At 39.1% G+C, this 21,211-nt stretch overlaps 1 protein-coding gene and 1 long non-coding RNA gene across 10 annotated transcripts in view; one reads left to right on the forward strand and one right to left on the reverse strand.

Annotated features, from left to right (window-relative positions):
• The window catches only part of LOC102166560 (uncharacterized), a 170,293-nt gene extending 160,054 nt beyond the window's left edge, over window positions 1-10,239 (forward strand). The window contains exon 3 of the long non-coding RNA XR_002339475.2: window positions 10,110-10,239. This is a non-coding gene — a long non-coding RNA (uncharacterized LOC102166560). The remainder of the gene's footprint in view (window positions 1-10,109) is intronic.
• ACVR1 (activin A receptor type 1) overlaps window positions 1-21,211 on the reverse strand; it is a 141,275-nt gene that overhangs the window by 2,436 nt on the left and 117,628 nt on the right. For all 9 annotated transcript variants that reach the window (XM_013984146.3, XM_001927798.8, XM_085001179.1 and 6 more), the window contains 2 exons: window positions 18,399-18,596; window positions 6,271-6,401 (listed from right to left, as the gene is read on the reverse strand). In XM_013984146.3, coding sequence (XP_013839600.1) covers window positions 6,271-6,401; window positions 18,399-18,596 — 329 coding nt within the window. The remainder of the gene's footprint in view (window positions 1-6,270; window positions 6,402-18,398; window positions 18,597-21,211) is intronic.

Raw genomic sequence — 21,211 nt, forward strand, 5'->3', positions numbered from 1 at the left:
CTGGCTGATGGCAGAACAGTGACTCCATAGGAGCCTGAGCCAGACCTACCTGCTGGTCTTATAAGGTTTCCTGGGGTAGGGAAGCAACAGTGGCTCACTATGGGGTCAGAGAGGCTGGTGGCAGACAGAGCAGGGACCTATATGAACTCTGACTGGAAGTAGACATTCTGAGCCCTTGGCACCAAGACCTGGCCCAACCCAACAGCCTGTAGGCTCCAGTGCTGGGATGCCTCAAGCCTAATAACCAACAGGGTGGGAACACAGCCCCACCCATCAGCAGACAGGCTGCCTAAACACTCCCTGAGCCTATAGACATGCACCTTGACACAGCCATGCCTACCAGAGGACCAAGATCCAGCTCTATTCACCACTGGCAGGCACCAGCCCCTCCCACCAGGAAGCCTACAGCAACCTCTAGAATAGCCTTAACCACCAGGGAGCAGACACCAGAATCAAGAAAATACAATTCTGCAGGCTGCAGAACTGAGTCAGCAAAGCATAGGTCACAACCTAACCTGGGACCAGCTAGTCTCTAGCCCTTGGGTGACAAAAGGGAATTTACTGTTGGAACATATAGAACATCCAAAATAGATGATAACTTTTACAAGGCCAAGAAATGTAACAAGCTATTACATACAAAAAAAATGCAAAGAGAAATTTGAGATAGCCAAGGAATACATTCCAGATGAAGGAACAAGATAAAACCCCAGAAGAAACAACTAACTTGAAGTGGAGATAGGCAGTCTACCTGAGAAAGAGTTTTACAGTAATGATCATAAAGATGATCTGAGGACTCAGAAAAAGTGAATGCACAGAGCAATAAGAAGTTTTTAGAAAATATAAAGAACAACCAGAGTTGAATAATACAAAAATTGAAATGAAAAATACACTAGAAGGAATCAAGAGCAGAATAAGTAGGGCAGAATGAATCAGTGAGCTGGAAGAGTGGTAGAAATCACTGTCATGGAACATAATAAAGAAAAAAGAATGAAAAGAAACAAGGACAGTTTAAGAGACCTCTGGGACAATGTCAGTGCACCAACATTCACATTTTAGGGGTCCCAAAAGGAGAAGAGAGAGAGAAAGCACCTGAGGAAATATCTGAAAAGAGCTGAAAAAGAGTTTCTAAAAACTCACTTTTTCTGAGTCCTCAGATCATCTTTATGATCATTACTCTAAAACTCTTTCTCAGGTAGACTGCCTATCTCCACTTCAAGTTAGTTGTTTCTTCTGGGGTTTTATCTTGTTCCTTCATCTGGAATGTATTCCTTGGCCATCTCATCTCATGGGAAAAGAAACAATCACCCCAGGACAGAAAGCCCAAAGAGTCCCATACAGGATTAATCCAAGGAGGAACACACCAAGATACATAGTAATCAAATTGACAAAAGGAGAAAACATTAAAAGCAACAAATAACATACAAGGGAATCACCATAGGACTCAGCTGATTTTTCAACAAAAACTGTAGGCCAGAAGGGAGTAGCACAACATATTTCAAGTGTTGAAAGAGAAAACGCTATAACCAAGAATACCTTCCCAGCAAGGCTCTCATTCAGATTTGACAGAGAAATCAAAAGCTTTAGAGACAAGCAAGTCAGCACTACAAAGTCAGCTTTACAACAAATGCTAAAGGAACCTTTCTAAATGGAAATAAAAAGGCCACAACTATAAACAAGAAAATTGCAAACTGGGAAAGCTCACTGGTAAAGGCAAACATATAGCGAAACTAGGAAATCATCCACACACAAATATGATACCAAAACCAGTAACCACAAGGGGCAGAGAGTGCAAATGTAGTATATTGGAAATATATTGCAGCAACTTAAAACAATCATGTGTATACAGACTGCTATACAAAACCTCATGGTAACCACGAACCAAAAATCTGTAATATTTGTACACACAAAAAAGAAAAAGGAATCCAAACACAACATTGAAGATAGTAATCAAATCACAAGAGAAGAGAGCACAAGAGGAAGGAAAAAAAAAGATCAAAAGCACTAAAATGGCAATAATATGTATATCAATAAATACCTTAAATGTAAATGGACTAAGAGTTGCAACCAAAAGTCAGAGACTGGCTGAATAGATACAAAAACTAGACCTGTATATGTTGTCTACAAGATATCCATTTCAGATCTAGAGACACATACAAACTGAAAGTGAGGAGAAGGAAAAAGTTATTCCATTCAAGTAGAAATCAAAAGCTGGAGTAGTAATATTAATATCAGACAAAATAGACTAAGTTACAAGAGACAAAGGACATTACATAATAATCAAGGGATCATTCCACGAACAAGATGTAATCATAAATATATATGCACCCAACAGAGGAACACCTTAATATATAAGGCATATGTTAACAGTCATAAAAGGAGAAACACAATAATAAAGTCCCCTCACTAACACCCCACTTACATTAATGCACAGATCATCCGGACAGAAAATCATTAACAAAACCCAGGCCTTAAATGACACATTAGGCTAAATGGACTTAATTGATATTTATAGAGCATTCCATCTGAAAGTAGCAGAATACACATGGAACATTCTCCAGGATAGATCACATGCTGGATGGGACACAAGTGAAATTATATTAAGCTTCTTTTTTGACCACAACTCTGGGAGATTAGAAATCATCTACAAGAAAACAAATAACAAAACAAAACACAAACATGTGGAGGCTAAACAATATGTTACTAAACAACAGAAGAAATCAACAAGGAAATAAAGTATCTAGAAACAAATGAAAATGAAAATACTATAAAGCCTTATGGTATGCAGCAAGAGCAGTTCTAAGATTTATAATGATACAAGCTTACCTCAGGAAACAAAAATCTCAAACAACCTAGTTGCTTACACCTAAAACAACTAAAGATTAGAGCAGAAATAAATGACATAAAGGCTAAGAAACAATAGAAAACATTTTTGAATGAAACTAAAAGATGGTTATTTGAAAAGATAAACAAAATTGATCAACTTTTAGCCAGACACATCAAGAAAAAGAGAGGGGCCAGATCAATAAGATTAGAAATAAAAAGTTACAACCAACACCAAAGGAATACAAGGAACCATAAAATTCAAGCAACTATATGCCAATAAAATAGACAACCTAGAAGAATGGATAAATTCTTAGAAGGGTACAATCTCCCAAGACTGAACCAGGAAGAAATTAAAAATATGAACAGACCAATTATAAGTACTGAAATTGATCCTATGATTTAAAAATTCCCAACAAACAAAAGTCTAGAACCAGATGGCTTCAAACATGAATTCTACCAAACATTTAGAGAGTTTATAACTATCCTTCTGAAACTATTCCAAAAAATTAGAGGAAGGAACACTCCCAAGCTCATTCTATAAGGCCACTATCACCCTTATACCAAAACTAGATAAAGATACCACGCACACACACAATTATTAATGGCCAGTATCACAGATGAACATAACCAAAAATATCCTCAACAAAATACTAGCAAACAGAATCCAAGAATACATTAAAAGGACCATACATCATGATCAAGTGGGATTTATCCCAGGAATGCAAAGATTTTTCAATAGCCACAAGCAAATCAGTCAGTATGATATATCACATTAACAAATTGAAGAGTAAAAACCATATGATCATCTCAACAGATTCAGAAAAAGCTTTTGATAAAATTGAATATTCATTCATATTAAGAACTGTCCAGAATGTGGGCATAGAGGGATCCTACCTCAATATAATAAAGGCCGTACATGATAAACCCAAAACTAACATCATACTCAATGGTAAAATAGTGAAAGCTTTTCCTCTAAGATCAGGAGCAAGACACAGATGTCCATCCTTTCCACTTTTATTCGACATAGCTTTGGACGTCCTAGCCATAGAAATCTGACAAGAAGAAATGAAAGGAATCCAAACTGAAAAAGAAGAAATAAAACAGTCATTGTTTGCAGATGTCATGATATTATACAGAGAAAATCCTAAAGACATGACCAGAAAATTACTACAGCTCATCATTGAATGCAGTAAAGTTGCAGGATACAAAATTAATACATATAAACTTCTTGCATTTCTATATACTAACAATGAAAGATCAGAAAGACAAAGCAAAGATCCCATTCACCACTGCATCAAAAAGAATGAACTATCTAGGAAAAAATCTACCTAAGAAGGCAAAAGACATATAGTCTGAAAAATGTAAGATGCTGAGAGAAACTGAAGATAACACAAACAGAAAGGTATACCGTGTTCTTGGACTGGAAGAATCAATATTGTCAAAGTGATTATATTACCCAAGGCAATCTACAGATTCAAGGCAATCCCTATCAACTGCCAATGGCATTTTTCACAGAACTAGAACAAAAAAAATTAAGTTTGTATGGAGACATGATAGACAATAGCAATCTTGAGAAAGAACAATAAAACTGGAAAAATCAGGCCCCTTGGCTTCAAAGTATACTGCAATAATGAAAAGAATATGGTACTAGCACAAAAACAGAAACCAATGGAACAGGATAGAAAGTCCAAAAATAAACCCATGAACCTATGGTCAATTAATCTATGACAGAGGAAGCAAGAATATACAATGGAGAATAGACAAGCTCTTCGATATGTTGTTCTGGGAAAACTGGACAATTACATGTAAAAGAACAAAATTGGAACATTCTCTAACACCATATACAAAAACTCCTAGAGGAAAATACAGGCAGGAAACTCTTTTGACACAAATCACAGCAATATATTTTTGGATCCATCTCCTAGTTAATGGAAATAAAAATAAATGGGACATAATTAAAGTTCAAACATTTTGCACAGGAAAGTAAACAATAAACAGAATGAAAAGACAACTTACAGAATGTGAGAAAATATTTGCTAATGATGTGACCAAAACAGATTGATCTCCAAAATATACAGTTCATATAGCCCAGTATCAAAAAAAAAAAAAAAAAAAACACAATCAAAAAATGGGCAGAAGATCTAAATAGACATTTCTCCAAAGACATACACATGGCCAAAAGGCACATGAAAAGATATTCCACATCACAAATTACTAAAGAAATATAAATCAAAACTACATTCACACCATCAGAATGGCCATCATCAAAAAATATAAGTTCTGGATAGGGTATGGAGAAAAAGGAACCCTCCTACACTGTTGATGGGAATGTAAATTGGTACAGCCGCTATGGAGAACAGTATGGCGTTTCCTTAAAAATCTAACAACAGAGCTACCATATGATTCTGCAATCCCACTCCTGGGCAGATATCCAAACAAAACCATAATTTGAAATATACACACACTCCAATGTTCATTGCAGGACTACTTAGAATAGCTAAGACATGGAATCAACCTAAATGTCCATCAGCAGATGAATGGATAAAGATACCACACACATACACACACACACAAATGGAACACTACTCAGCCATAAAAAAATAATGTGATTTGAAGCAACATGTGTGGACCTAGAGATTATCATACTAAGTAACCAAATAGAGAAAGACAAATGTTGTATATCACTTATGCGTGGAATCTTAAAAAATTTAGACGCACATGCACACACACACTCACAAACTCACTTCCAAAACAGACTCACAGACATAGTAAACAAACTATGATTACCAAAGGGGAAATGAGGGAGGTGGGTGGGGAGCAGGATAAACTAGGAGGTTGAGTTTAATATATACATACTACTATATATATAAAATAATTAACCAGTAAGAACCTACTGAATAGCCCAGGGAACTGTTTTCAATATTTTATTATAACTTACAAGTGAAAAGATTCTGAAAAAGAACACATACATATTATATATAAATCAGATAAAATATATAATTGAATCTCTGTGCTGTGTGCTGGAAACACAATATTGTAAATCAACTATATTTCAATTTTTTAAAAAAAGCAACAGCTTATGATTGGAATTTCAGATACACAGATGGAAAAGAGGTTAAAAGCATCACTCAGGTCTCTTGGTTTACATGTGAAACAGCAGTCCTAGGGCTGGTAGCATAGTGATGAATCTACCAATTCCTGGAGCTAGTCAGTCAAAAGTAGAAATTCTCATGAATATTGTCATTCATTAGCAAGATCTATCAGATATGGCTCCTTTAAGAATGAGACCATTTTGTGAACCTACTCAATTAGGTCTAAGGCCCTTCTGCTTAAAATAGAGAAAAAAGCAACAGACAGGGCAGATTACTCAAGAACTATTCCAGCTGAAACTCATTAGCATGTCAATAGCTAAGGGTAGCACTAAAACTAAGAAAGTAGCACTCTTACCGGGTCTGAGAACCATCTGTTGGGTATGTTGGGCCTCTGTTGATCCACGCAGACCACCTTCCTCATATCTTCAAAACTAGGGTCATTGGGAACCACGTCATAAAATGGTGGCTTGTAATCTTCCACAATACCTGCACACACAGACATGAATTGTGTTGGGTTAGCAAAAGAGTAGAGGTTGCCCAGGGTTTTATTGATGGGTGTCACAGCTTACAGTATGATAGGGAAAAGTACTCATTACCTTCCCCAAACTTCAAGGTGATTCTGAACGCTATAAGTAGGTTTTCAAATAAGTGGAAAACAAAGCAATAAATAGAAAACCATGCAGAGTACAGGAGGAAAAATAATAGAAGAAAATGAGACTACTTCTCACGCAATGGTAAATATTAATAAAATGCTTTAAGAGTGCATACAAACACCTCTGCAATTCCCAACAGGGCACAGGAGACAGACAAGAATCCCTGTGGTGATTAAAAAGGGACAAGACAGCTAAGAAGGTACATGAATCTAGCAGTTTTGAACCATAAACTGAAAAGGTTGTTCATGAACTAGAGATAGAAGCAAACAAATTAATCCAAGACCATAATCAAAATACCCCTTTTGGTTATGACTCGAGGGAAAAAAATTACCACTATAAAATAACCCCTTCAGGACTTCCCGTTGCGGCTCAATGGGTTAAAAATCCAACTAGTATCCATGAGGACACAGGTTCAATCCCTGGCCTCGCCCAGCGGGTTAAGGATCCAGCACTACAAACCGCAGTATAGGCTACAGATGCAGCTCAGATCCAGCTGTGGCATAGGCCAGTAGCTGAAGCTCCGATTCAACCCCTACCCCAGGAACTTCCATATGCCATGGGTACAGCCCTAAAAAGACAAAAAACAAGAAAAATAATCGCTCCAATTGGGAGGATGCAAATAAATGTAGTATCAAATATTTCCTCATTCATTCACTCTTTGTTCTGAGTACTCTCTGTCAGACACAGCTGTCTGATGGTTCTATTATTTCCTCTCAGATCAAAGGCACAAAATAAAATGTAGAGAAAGATAGTCATTTGGGAAGGCAGAAGAATAGCTGAAAAAAAATGAATTCTTCCTGTACTCCCAAGCAAATAAAAAAGTGGTTAATTTCAGCTTCTGTCCCTGCATGATATCCAATGCCTTAGGAACCCTTTGCTCAGCAAAATTACATCAGTTTCTTACTTTTCACAGAGTAGTTCCACATACAGAAAAATTTAAAGCAACAATTTGGAATTCGAAAATTGGTTTTTCTCCTTATAAATATGTAACCCGGAAAATCCACTGTTTTTCTTCTATCATCAAAGGATTCAACAATAAGGACAGTGGATTACTTGGTTTACTGCCCTCTTTCCTTCCTCCATGTAACTTTCTTCTATTCCTCAATGCCTTCCAGATTGTTGGCGCAGACAGGAAGAAGCTGTTTTGACAACATAAATTATTCTAATTAAGTTGTTTTAGTTCCTACAAGCCACCAGAAGTCTTCAATCCCCTTTTCACTTATCAAAGAAATTAACAGTGAGAAGCTGTTCTCACAAATCCCATATAAATACAAACCATTTATGCAAAAGATTAGCCATGATAAGGAACATCTGTTCAAGAAATATTAGTTTTTTGGTTAAACTTCATAGACTCAACAAAGTTTATTTTTAAAATGCAACATAGTCTAAATTATACTTAAAAATTCTGGCTGATATTCTTAAGTCTAAATAACACATCCACTTTGCTTGACTGTTTGTAATGTATTTTAGTCAAAGGATTAAAATCTCTTCTTAGATTTATAAGGAAATCCTGCTGAATAGCATTGAGAACTATGTCTAGATACTCATGTCGCAACAGAAGAAAGGGTGGGGGAAAAAACTGTAACTGCAATGTATACATCTAAGGATGACCTGACCCCCTTGCTGTACAGTGGGAAAATAATTAAAAAAAAAAGAAAAAAAAAATCTCTTCTAGAAATCATAAACAGGTTTAGATTGGGCATAAACCACTGCTTTCAGAAGACCTAGAATACCTCATCTCAGAAGCCCTACCTACTTCTCTGGTAAGGACCCCAGGAAGCATTCAAACAGTATTTTAATGCCTTTCAGTACTAATACTACTAGGAGACATCACAGAAAATAGAGGTGGACATTGACCTGCCAGATAATGTATACCTTTATAAGGGCCATATTAATTTATAAGAACGTAGGATTGGAGTTCCCATCATGGCTCAGCGGAAATGAATCTGACTAGCATCCATGAGGATGCAGGTTCAATTCCTGGCCTCACTCAGTGGGTTGTGGATCCGGAGTTGCCGTAAGCTATGGTGTAGGTCACAGAAGCAGCTCGGATCCTGCATTGCTGTGGCTGTGGCGTAGGCCAGCAGCTACCACTCCAATTTGACCCCTAGCCTGGGAACCTCCATATGCTGTGGGCGTGGCCCTTAAAAAAAAAAAAAAGTAGGATTGTGTCCTTCAACAGTAGTAGCATTGTGCCTTTTCAACTTTTGTGAAGGAGAATACATTTAATAGCCTGGTTTCATTCTTTTAAAATCTAGCATAATAGCTAGCCATTTGGAGTAACTTGCCTCATTTGGGAAGGGTTAGGTGACTGGAACAGTAATACTGAGCTGAATTTTTCTGTAAATGCAAAAGAAAAAAGCATGGCTGGGTTTTTAAAACACAGGCTCTAGGGGTCAACAATAAATTTCATTATACAAAGATGGAACCTTTCCCTTGGGTTTATAGTTGTCATATTTTAATCTTATTAAATGTCACCATGTTTTAACAAAAGGAATGAAATTTTTAAAAGACCATTTAATTGATTATGCCTGGGACGTAGTCATGCCTCTTCCACCACTGGTCAACTGTTGATTGTTTCCACTTGATGTTGGCCATGCTTGCCCAGAAAAAAAATAAACCTGGGACTTAAACTCCAGCAATCACATGGAACTCCCTCTGGTCAAGGAAAGCAGTTATCTTAATCAATATAAAGTACACTACATACTTACTATGTGTGGAATACCAAATTAAATGTTGAGGATGATAAAAGAATAAGACATGCTCTTGGTTTTCAAGGAACTCAAAATCTAGTGGAAGATGAGAACAAGCCCCACTCTTTTTTCCTTAGATAATAGAAACGTTGTTTGAAAAAAAAACAAAAAAACCTCAAAAATATTTTTCACTCCTTTATATATTCACTTTTGCCTTGACAGGCAAAGATAGGTTAGAAATTCTCACTGTTTTACTTGCTGATTCCTATACTGGCTCAAAAACTATTCTAATCCCTTAACACTGTGTGAGTCAGGGGTTGTCCTTGGCACTAGGGATACAAAAGTTAAAAAGATGTGATGTTGGTGATGAGAATATGGGGAAGGAGGGTATGAAAAAATAAATTACAAACTAGGAGCAGGGAGAAGAGATGGGGGGACATAATGTTCAGCAGGTTTCAAAGAATTAAATATCTGTGTGTTTTAAGTAAAATCAAGGTGCCATGGAATAAATCGGGTGCCATGGAAGCTTAAATAAGCTTTCTGGGAGCTAGGGCTTGGAGGAACATAGCAAGATGAATTTTTTAAAAAGTGAAAAGGATGGGACAAGAATACACCAAAGAGAGGGGCATTCGGGGGGTGGGGGGGATACAGATATGGGACAAAGACAAAGGGTTACAAATGATCCTTCTATGTTGGACCAATGGAGGGAAGTTCTCTGGGGCTGAAATCAGTGTCCATGGTGGGTGGGGCGTGGAGGGTGGGGGTGACAGATCAGGGTTAGACTGTGAAATTATTTGTGTTGTCAAGGTAGGAAGTTACTTACAACTTTCTTCCCTCACTTTGGCTAGAAAAATAGTGGACACAGTCCTTTATGATCGCACTCAATGAGCAACTGCCAAATCATAAGCCAGTGAAGAAGACAGCATGAATACAGGAAAAGTGACTTAAAAAAAAATACTTCAAGTGCCAAAGGAGTGGTACAACAAAGGATCCAGGACTGCAGTGGAAGAGAGCTCTTAAACTGTGGTCAAGGAAGGATGAACTGAGCCAGGACCAGGACTTGCTTTTCCACATAAGAGGGTGTGACTCAAAGGGCCACAGAAAGAATCGGAGGAATTATTTATAACCTCCTCCCCACAACCTTGGACATGTCTATCTGATTTATACCATCTTTTTTTCCTAGACCTATTGTCTCCCTGAAAGTTTTCTCTAGGGCAAATCTGTCTTTATAACCAATATCCCTATCATTCATTTGCCTGATCTTTCTAAGTAAAACCCTTAATTGCCAGACGTGAGTTCCAACACCTTTAAAATACGCGTCACAAAATGGATGTGCAGATCAACAAGAATGCCCTGGACAGGGCTTCAAACAGCATGAAATACCAGAGGGGTCTTTCTAAAATGCAAGTCTCTGGATACAAGGCCTTCCTCATGATCCTCTCCAGCCAAACCAAATGTTTTTGGCTTTCAAAGCTTTGGAGCTTTCTCAAGTGCAGATTATGGATTTGGCTATAATTTGAATAATCTGAAGGTGAGACATGTTAGAATCAGGTAGATCACAGCCTGCATTTTCCTCAAGAAGAAACTGAGGGCCACCCAGGGAAAATTCATTGTTCCAAGTTCACAACTAACTAATGACATAGATGAACCAGAATCCATTTCCCGGATTCTATTCTGTAATCCCATCACAGTGGGGATTGCTCACTTCACGTTACACCATCTCTCTTCACTGCCCTGCAACTTGGTGGTCACATCCAACATCCAGGTAACAGGTGAGGGGAATGGAACTGCAGCAGCTACATCTATACAGAGACCTGATGTTAACAGTTAATTCCTAGAGAAATTATGAAACCCTTTAGAGATTAGAACATTACAACTAAAGACATTTTTAAAGAGGATTAGAATGGCTCATGTTTGACCTCTGAGAGGACTCTAAGTTAATACAGAGTTTCCTTCAGGGGTGGCATGTGAGAAAGTGGAATGTGGTTCACAGACAAATCTTTTTCATCTTATTAAATCACTGCGTATGTATTTTTATAGTTACCTTCCATTTAGTTCCATGGGATACTGGTTTTCCCATTTCCAATAGTGACATTAATTTCCTTTTAAAAAATATGTTTAAAAACCAATTTAAATGAAATGATTAAGAAAATAATGTTAGAAATGGCATCTGGATATGAAAAAAAATCATAAAGGTAGTACATGTATGAAAGAATCTTGGGAAACAATTTTCAAAGAGGTATTTTTTTCCTGGTAAGATTAAGATTCAAAAAGGTATATCTATTATTTGTGTTACTTTGCTTAACATTTCTCACAGGAGGATTTCAAACATGGTTTTTATGCCACAGCCCACATGGAAAACTACTAGATAAAAGGATGGAACTGCTCATGATAGAGGTGACAGCAGCCTAGGAGATTCCAATTCCCCTTGGCCCTGCCTCACTGCTGGAGATTTCAAAGAATCAGTACCTCAGGCGTCCCTTTAACCCAAGAGGGTGCACTCACTGAGAAGCCCTGACGTACCTCAAGGCAGGTTCTCTTTCTGAAACAGGAACAGAAATGAAAGGACAGCTCTGTTCCCTGCTAATAAGTAAGTACACATGTGACCGCAAAGACGTCATCCCGCCATCCCCATCACAGTTCACAGGCATAAGGAACTGAGCACATCTTTCAGAGTCAAGACCAACGGCATTGTCTGAAATCTGTTAATTCATTTGTTACTTATCATGGAAGTCTCCATGATGTAGTAGAGCCAACGTAAATGGTTACATATTGCTATATGGTTAGGCCCAACTGAAAATATTGATGATATAGTTGTCAGGAGAGGTTGAAGGGCCTAGGACAAATGCACAGCCATGCTCTGAGCTGAGCTATGACAAGACACCTTATATCTCACACAGCCCCAAATCTAGAGAGAGAAGCTCCACAAGGGTTCTAAGCACTTGCTAGTTGTGGAGGTCTCATGAGAAAAGGAGCATATCATTCATGGATGCTCAGGCCATTAGAAGGTGGTCATCATAGACATGCCTTGGTGAAGGGCAGCTCTTCAAGGCATATCAAGGAAAAATTTGCTTTAATAAAGTTTTGCTGGCTTCTCTGGCTATTTTGTCATGAGGTCACTGGACTGCCCCCCTCTGGTCTGTATGTTAAATCAGGGTTGTGAAATTCCAGAAATCAGTGGGGGAAAAAAATCCTTCCTTCTGACTCTGCCTCCTTATTCCTGCCCCCAACCACTCTCAGGAATATGGAGATGGAGTCAGAAGGAAGGATTTTTTTCCCCACTGATTCCTATACCTATAAATTGAGTGGTTGGGGGCAGGAATAAAATAATCAAACCTGAAAGGAATTATTTGAATGAATATTTTTAAGTTTCCCTGATATGATTCTTCCCTTTGTTCAAATCTTAATATACACTAGAGCAGTGAAATAAAATCATGAAACAATATCAGATATTAAGTTGCTGAAGAAAATAAGAGCTGTCATGGTTTCCGTACACAAGCCCATTGTGCTTAGGAACAGAAGCACATGCCGTTCCTTGGCAAGCCCAAGGACTTATCAGAAGAGGTTTTCCAAAGTATGTGTGCCAAACATAAGCTTGTTCTAACAAGTATTTCCTAGTCCCCACCCCATTAAGAGAGGCAACTTGGCCAGCAGGGTTTTTTTCTGTGTGAGATGCAAACACTTCTTGACATATTTCAACACTGGATTCCACCACAAAATAATCAAAGCCAGTCACAGTGAAATAATTTCCACATAGCCCTCCTGTGGGTGGTGAAGAGGAAACACGTGTAGTACCAGGGGATGCAGTGGCATAAAGAGAGGTGGGGAGAGGGCAGCTGAGGTCTGCAAGCAGCCACCATCACTCAGGTCCAGTGGAACAGTAACAAAACTCATGGCAATGGCATTGAGCATGTAGCATATGCCACACATGTGCTTGATGCTTTACATACATCTCTCACTTAATCATCAGAACCCTTTAAAGTGCATACTGTTATTGTACTTTTTGGATGATGAAACTGATGTGACTGAGTCAGAGGCTGATTCCAGAGCCCACAGTATTAGTGATAACATTTCACTGCCTCAAGCGGGCCCAGAAGAGGCACCATCCAGCTGCACAGAGGCTGCTGCCGTTGACACAGGCCTCTGTGTGCTGTGTGATAGCCACATGGAGAGCCACAGCAAGCAAAGAAACACCTCACAACACGTTGTGTAAGAACCAAACACAATAATGGAACATGTGTCCCGTCGTCTAAATGCATTTGCTGGTACAATCTGGGTACACTGCCTTTTCAAAAGCTCCATATAGAGATTCCTCAAAAAAGTAAAAATAGAGTTGCCATATGATCCAGCAGCCCCACTCCTGGGCATATACCCAGACAAAACTATAATTCAAAAAGATACATGCACCCTTCTGTTTAATGCAGCACTGTTTATAATAGCCAAGACATGGAAACAACCTAAATGCCCATCAATAGATGAATGGATAAAGAAGATGTGGTATACACACATACACACACACACACACACACACACACACACACACACACACACAAAATGGACTATTACTCAGCTATAAAAAAGAATGAAATAATGCCGTTTGCAGCTACATGGATGGACCTAAAGATTATCATACTAAGCAGAGCAAGTCAGAAAAAGATAAATACCATATGATATCACTTATATGTGGAGTCTAGAATATGACACAAATGAACTTATCTACAAAACAGAAACAGACTAAGACATAGAGAACAGACTTTGTGGTTGCCAAGGGGGGGGAGGGAAGGACTGGGAGTAGGGGATTAGCAGATGTAAACTAGTATATATAGGATGGATAAGCAACAGTCCTACTATATAAGACATTTAAATCACAGTGAGGAGTTCCCGTTGTGGTGCAGCAGAAACAAATCCAACTGGTATCCATGAGGATGCAGTCAATCCCTGGCCTCACTCAGTGGGTTGGGGACCTGGTGTTGCCATGAGCTGTGGTGTAGGTCACAGATGCAGCTTAGAACCCGTGCTTCTGTGGCTGTGGCATAGGCCAGCAGCTGCAGCTCTGATTTGTCCCTAGACTGGGAACTTCCATATGCCTCAGGTGTAGCCTTAAAAAGCAAAAAAAAAAACAAAAACAAACAAACAAAAAAAAAACCACACACACAATGAAAACACTCTGGGTAAAAGTCCATAGTAGACTGAGTCCCATGCTGCTGAATGATGCCACACTCAAAGATGTTGTAAAGGAGGGGCAGTGAAAATTGTTTTATTTAGTTTTTAAATCCAAAGCAGATAACCATAGCATTAGAGCAACACAACTCTGAACATTTCTGCCTACAGGGATCCAGACAAAGTAGCACACTGAAGGCTGAGGGCCCAGAGAAAGGACCTCTAATCTCAAGAGGGAATGAGCTGCAGGATGACTGGATGGGGCCAGTGCAGGTTTTTATTCAACCAAAGCCAATGGCATGAGTGCAGAGTTATGATGTACCCATTTATCTATGAAATACACACATCAGATTCTATTGTCACACCACACTGAACAACCCAGGTAACCAAAAACCAGCGTGTCTGGAGAACTATTCAAAAAAAAAAAAAAGGAAAGGAAAGGAAAGGCTGCCAAAGTAGCAAAAATCTAGAAAGGCCAAGGCCTACTTACAAGCCTCTTAAGAAGCAATGGACCCCTCTTCAGCCTGGAAGATAGAGCAAGTTTCACCTAAAGCATCAGAATACAAATCAGGGACTCCCACTCGGAGGGGTTCCCTCTGCATGGGGGGTGAGGGTGGGGGCACGGAGGGGAGCTTTGTTTCCTGTCCTGGGTGAGACTGATTTAAGGGATTCCATTTTAACATGAGATCTCAGGAGTCCTATCGCTGACCCAGCGGCCTCAGCCTCACCTGGGACCATGTTAAAGAAGATTCTCAGTACCACTCTCCACCTCTAAATCAAACCTGGGACGGGTTCAGCACTGTGTTTCTAGGTGATTCAGCTGCACAATCTCCAGTTTAACAACTATCAATCCAAGCAAACCCCTGTCTCAGCTTCATACAGAAAATTCACACAGAAATGGCAAGAAAACTGTTTTCTTCCCTACCAATTCCAGAAACTATGTCAAACAGTAAATTCCAAAAGACACTACTGAGAAATTCTCAAGATGTGAAAATGGACTTAACTCTCATTTCCTAGACAGACACAGCATGACGTTTATTAGTAGTAGCAAATAAATATAAAATTCCCGTGAAAATATAAAATGCAACATATTTTTATACTCATGGTTCACCTGAGGATCGTATTGCTGCAGAACTATCTGGTCATCAATTTCTATAATGGACTCAGAAACTCAAAGGACACATAATTATAATGACCTTCCTAAGATAAGATATTCATATATTTAAATGAGGTACATTTTATATGCAATAATTTCAAAAATACATATACTTTTAATGACAATTCTTAAAGCTGGTAAGAACATGAAATAGGTACATCACGCCCTGGGGTGGGTGAGATATTGTAAATTAGAACAATTCTTATGGAAAGCAATTTGGCAATATGTGTCAAGCCATAAAAACTTCATATTCTTTGACCTAGTAGGCCTTTTTCTCAGATTAAGAATAATTCCCCAAATGAAAAAGTTATATGAACAGAGATGTCTACTATTGGCCCCACATGGACGAGACAGGATGTCTAACAATATGGCAATGGTTAAATTCATGAACTATCATGTGACCATTTAAAATAAACACAGACTAACATTAAAAAACACTGAAATGAAAAAGATGATACAGAATTATATCTATACTGTGATTACCACTAAGTAAAAAAATATATACATGGTTGCATAGAGAAGAAGGGGGGGAGACATGAATGTTGGAATGTTAAAGCAAATTTTTCTTATTTTTCTTTCTACTCATTTTTCTGCTTGGGGGTAGTAATGACTAAAATACTAATATTAATAGACAAGCAGCAATGAACATTTTTGAGTTTGAATTTGGATAACTGATTTCCGTGTGTGTGTGTGTGTGAGTGTACATGTGGCCCTGTGACTATTCATGGGAGAAGGGAGACTGGAGAAAGAGAAGGGAAAATATCAAATTAGTCATTGTCAAGGGGCAGTATCTGATTTAAAATGAGACATGACATACCCTTACCTCCCCCTAAAAAAATCAAACCACAGAACAGAAACTCAACCCACAAAATTTCAAGAACAAGAAAACAATCTAAATTATGATGGAAGCAGGAGATCAGTAAATGAGAAAACCAATATAGCCTCTCTTCCTTTACCCTTCATGATTTTTTTTTTCAAAGATAATGTTAAAACACAAGATAGATCAAGAAAACTATTTGTTGAGCTACATTTTAAACTGATGACTCTAATTTCCAACTGACTCCTATTAATCACAGCTGATCTTTAAAAACCATTTGGGTTTAAGCCTGTGACACAGGGAACGAATTTGCAACATGAGTTCTTACAGAGCCCAAATCCCAAATTTCTGCCAAGTTCAGCTTTCATCACACAGGCTTGCTTGGCGTGGCTCCAGCACCCTCACAACTGGACTGCTACTATCCTGGCCTTGGAATATTAACTTCCTTTCCATCTGGGGCAAGTTCCCCATCACACGGTTTATTATGACACCAGTCCTTCTTGAAAAGTGTTTAAGATAAACTAATTAGAACTTGATTTTCAGTTCTAAGGTGCTTGAGAATTATTAGAGGGGGATGGGGAAATGAAGTCGCTGAGCAATTTCAGGCAAAGTTCAGAACTTTATAAATCAGCAAAACAATCACTCTGTTGCAAACAATTCTCAAGGCACTTGAATGGCACAAAATGCAAGTCCCAAAAATTGAGAAACAATTACCAAGAAAATCTTCATGGCTCCATCCAAAAAAAAATAAATAAATAAATGTCAGGTCACAATGCATGTGTGTTTATGTTTAATGTGAAACATGGGTTTTGATATCCTCAGAGAGTCTGTTAAAAGCAAACATGCTTTGAGGGGGGCGGGGCATAGGAGGAAGGTACCTCAAAGGCTTGCCGATTTTAATTATTGCACACTAAAACTGTTACGTTACCCCAACTCCACTTTCCTCACAGAATCTCCTACTCTCTGGCTATGTTATTCTTGAAATTATGATTGCCCCAAGAATTTCAATCCTTACAAAAAAATATAAGTGGAAGGTGGGATGGAGCACAGAGGCTTGTGATTTCAAGCATTATTCCTTTAATACTTCAAATGCAGGATTCCACTGGGTCCCAGGAGTGTAAGTATCTTCTGAAAATGAATATTAATTTAAAGATATGGCATGCTCTTCTGTTTTCCTGGAACAATTTCACACACATCCTCTGTGAAATTAAGACTTCCAGTGGTGAAGATATGAAGAGGTTGGTTTAGTCAATTCCAGAGATGCTGCTATAATGACCACTTTGTGGGTAGACGGGGCATGTGCAATGTGAATGAGGACAGGGAGTGCTTTCAGAATACAATGAACTTAAATTCCAACAATGTATCTGTGGCTGATTTGAAAGATGGAGGTTAAAGTTTAAAATGATAGACATATGCTTCCCTTACTGTTAAGGGAACGCAGTTTCATAAAATTTACTTCTAAGAGGACCAGCATGAGCCTCCTATTCAGGGCTTCCTGAATTTAAGCTTCACTTACTCAGCAGGCACAGCCTGCTTCTTACAAAGAAATGAATTCTGAGTGTACAACCTGAGTCTCTTCTCAATAGTCCAGACTTAAGAAGTAAAAATATCTACAACAGCAGAATTCACCCTTAGATTTATTTGAGCATTCTCCTCACAATAAACCTCACTTGTGAAAAGAGCAAAGGAGGAGGAAGGGTGGGAAGAGAGGCAGAATAAGAAAGATGAAGGGAGGAAGAAATAAAATACAGATGGTTTAAAAAAAAAAAAGAAATATGTAGTCTGTTCTATAAATATTTTTCTACAACCATTTCTTCTTATGCAGTTAAAACAGACTGCCCTTCCGTGCCTTCCACCTACCGGCCATATATCAAATATAAATGCCGGCAGCTATACATGTATGATTCACGGAACAATGTGGACTTAAATACCCTCTCTGCCTTTTAAAGGTAGCAATCAGGAGGACTTGGACAAGGACAATATTAGATACGAACAGATACCTACCATTGCTCACCATCCGCCTGGCCACTTCCCACAAGACAAGTCCAAAGGCCCAAATATCAACTCTCTTATAAGAATCGAAGCAATCCACCTGGATGGTCTCATCGAGAACTTCGGGGGCCATGTAACGTTTGGTGCCCACACGGGGGTTGTTCCCCACGTCGAGCTGATTGGTGCTCTGGGAATGCATGACCGCCAGGCCTGAAAGGAAGAAGACCACAGTGTGAGTCTGCTCCCTTCCTTTCTCACAGAGGGTTGCTGAAGTATTTTAAACCAACCTCACTCCAAAGCGCCCTCCTGTGGCGCCCGTGGTGAGGGCTGCATCACACCCAGTGCCATCTCTGAAGTGCCCTTGGGATGACTTCTTTGAGCAGGAAATAGGGCTGATGCCAGAAACATTCCGAGGCTAGTAGGTTAATATATGAACCTCGGAGACAAAAAGTTTTGGGTAAATAATAGACTAATGCACCAAACCAATGTGAGGCCGGTGTTTGAAATCCACAGGAAGACAGGCTCGCAAGTTAAATGAGAGCCTCGAAGTGGCTTAACAAGATGCAAATGAAGCTCTCAAGTTCCACCCGCTAGCTGCAGACACAAATTTCAAACCATGTGAAGCAGACTTTGAAGAAATTTATCACTACACAAAGGGCGAACCGCTCTGGACTCTGCTCCATCCCTAAAGAAGGACTGCTATTCTGGAGGGTAATGCAGACCAGACCCATGGATGGGCCTTTCTCTGTAGCCACACGTGCAGAGGACACTAAGCTGGCCCTCAATTTAAAGCATGATTCTGGAGTTCCCACTGTGGCACAGTGGAAACAAATCCAACCAGTAACCCCATGAGGTTGTAGGTTCGATCCCTGGCCTCACTCAATGGGTTAAGGATCTGGTGTTGCCATGAGCTGTGGTCACAGATGCTGCTTGGATCCCAAGTTACTGTGGCTGTGGCATAGGCTGGCAGCTGTAGCTCCCATTCAACCCCTAGCCTGGGAACCTCCATATGCCATGGGTGTGGCCTTAAAAAGCAAAACATAAAAATAAAGCACGATTCTAATGTTAAATGGTTTTGAAACGCTTTCTTAAGCCATGCCTAATTTCAAATTCCTCAGCCAATTAGAGAAACCTGGTATTTCTCACAGACTGAGAGGAATGGACAGATACATGAACAGTTTACTTAAGAATGGAATCACTTTTTAATGCATATGCAGACCGACGGGAAGATGATTCCTCTAACACTCAAAATAATGCAAATTGTCAAAGTGGAGCTAGCAGGCTGTTTAAACCTCTGCAACCCAAAGGGAATCCCTCAAGCCATCTAAGGAGAATGCTTCTCCTCTTACCCCATGGCTTTGTATGGATGGGATAAAGGCTCCACATCAAGCCAGGGATACAATGTGTTATCTTAGCTTTAATAATTACCAATGATATCGGCAACTGCATTTGACTAAATTGAACTGTTTCTTCCTGCCTGTGTTTTTATATTCAACTCTAAGATTCTATGGCCACTATGAACATTTCCAAAATCATATGTGCCCCTCTACCATTTCCAAGAGTTGAAATAACGGTATACAAAAAAGATACAGTTTAAATAGAACATGGAGATACTACCTGTGGTGGTTTCAAAATACATCCACAAGTTTTTTGAAACTTCTCCCTTCAAGAGGGGAAACTCAACTCCCCTTGAGTGTGGGCTGCACTATCAAACAGAATATAGCAGAAGAGAGTATCTTCAAAATTAGGACATAGAAGGCATGTGGCTTCCTGTTTGCTCTGGGCTCATTCATCCTGTTATGAGGACACTCAAGAAGCAGCCCAGTGGACAGGGCCACATGACAAGGGACTGGGGCTTCCTGTCCTCAGCTATGTGAGTGAGACACCCTGGCAGTTCCTCCAGTCCCAACAAGCCTTCAGGTGCCTGCAGCCCATAAAGACAGTTTAACTGTTACCCCGATGCAGGCCTGAGCCAGAATCAGAGACCTGAGTTGTTCCAAGACTGCTGATCCTCAGACATCTGTGCGAGATAATAAATGTGTGCTGTTTTAAGCTGTTATGTTTTAGAGGTAATTTGTTTTCCGGTAATAGATGATTATTAACTAATAAAGAGATAAGTCAACCAAATACTATGTGGGAAAATTGCCTGAATTCTTCTTTAGAAATACTGGAAAATTTTGAAAATGGCTATTAAGTGATGTTAGAGAGTAATGGATAACTTTCAAGTGTGATAAACTGTGATTATGCAAGAGATATATTTTGAAGTATTTTTAGGGGATGCATTTTGAAGTAATTAAGAGGTAAAGAATTGTGACGTCTGCAACTTATTTGCAAATATGTATACACAACCACATATAGATAAAGCAAATATGGTAAAATTTTAATTATTGAATCTAGTTGTTGTGGATATGATTATTATACATTTTTTCAACCCTTCTGTATGCTTGAATTTTTCTATAATAAAAAGGAAAATAGCATACTGGTATTTTTGCTAAAATACTGGTGGTTTTGCAGGTTTTTTTGTTTTTGTTTTTGTCTTTTAGGGCCACACTTTTGGCATATGGAGGTTCCAGGCTAGGGGTCTAATCGGAGCTGTAGCCGCTGGCCTATGCCACAACCACAGCAATGCCAGATCCGAGCCCCATCTGCGACCTACACCACAGCTCATGGCAACGCCAGATCCTTAACCCACTGAGTGAGGCCAGAGATCAAACCCACAACCTCATGTTTCCTAGTTGGATTCGATTCCACTGAGCCACGATGCGAATTACCAGTTTTGGAGTATTAATAACAACATAATTTCTAACAAGTAACCCTTACTTTCT

Source organism: Sus scrofa, chromosome 15, assembly GCF_054392235.1.
Source record: "Sus scrofa isolate SSC_HxYL_T2T_F1_AM1 chromosome 15, Sscrofa_HxYL_maternal_Yorkshire_Landrace_v2.0, whole genome shotgun sequence".
Taxonomy (NCBI): domain Eukaryota; kingdom Metazoa; phylum Chordata; class Mammalia; order Artiodactyla; family Suidae; genus Sus; species Sus scrofa.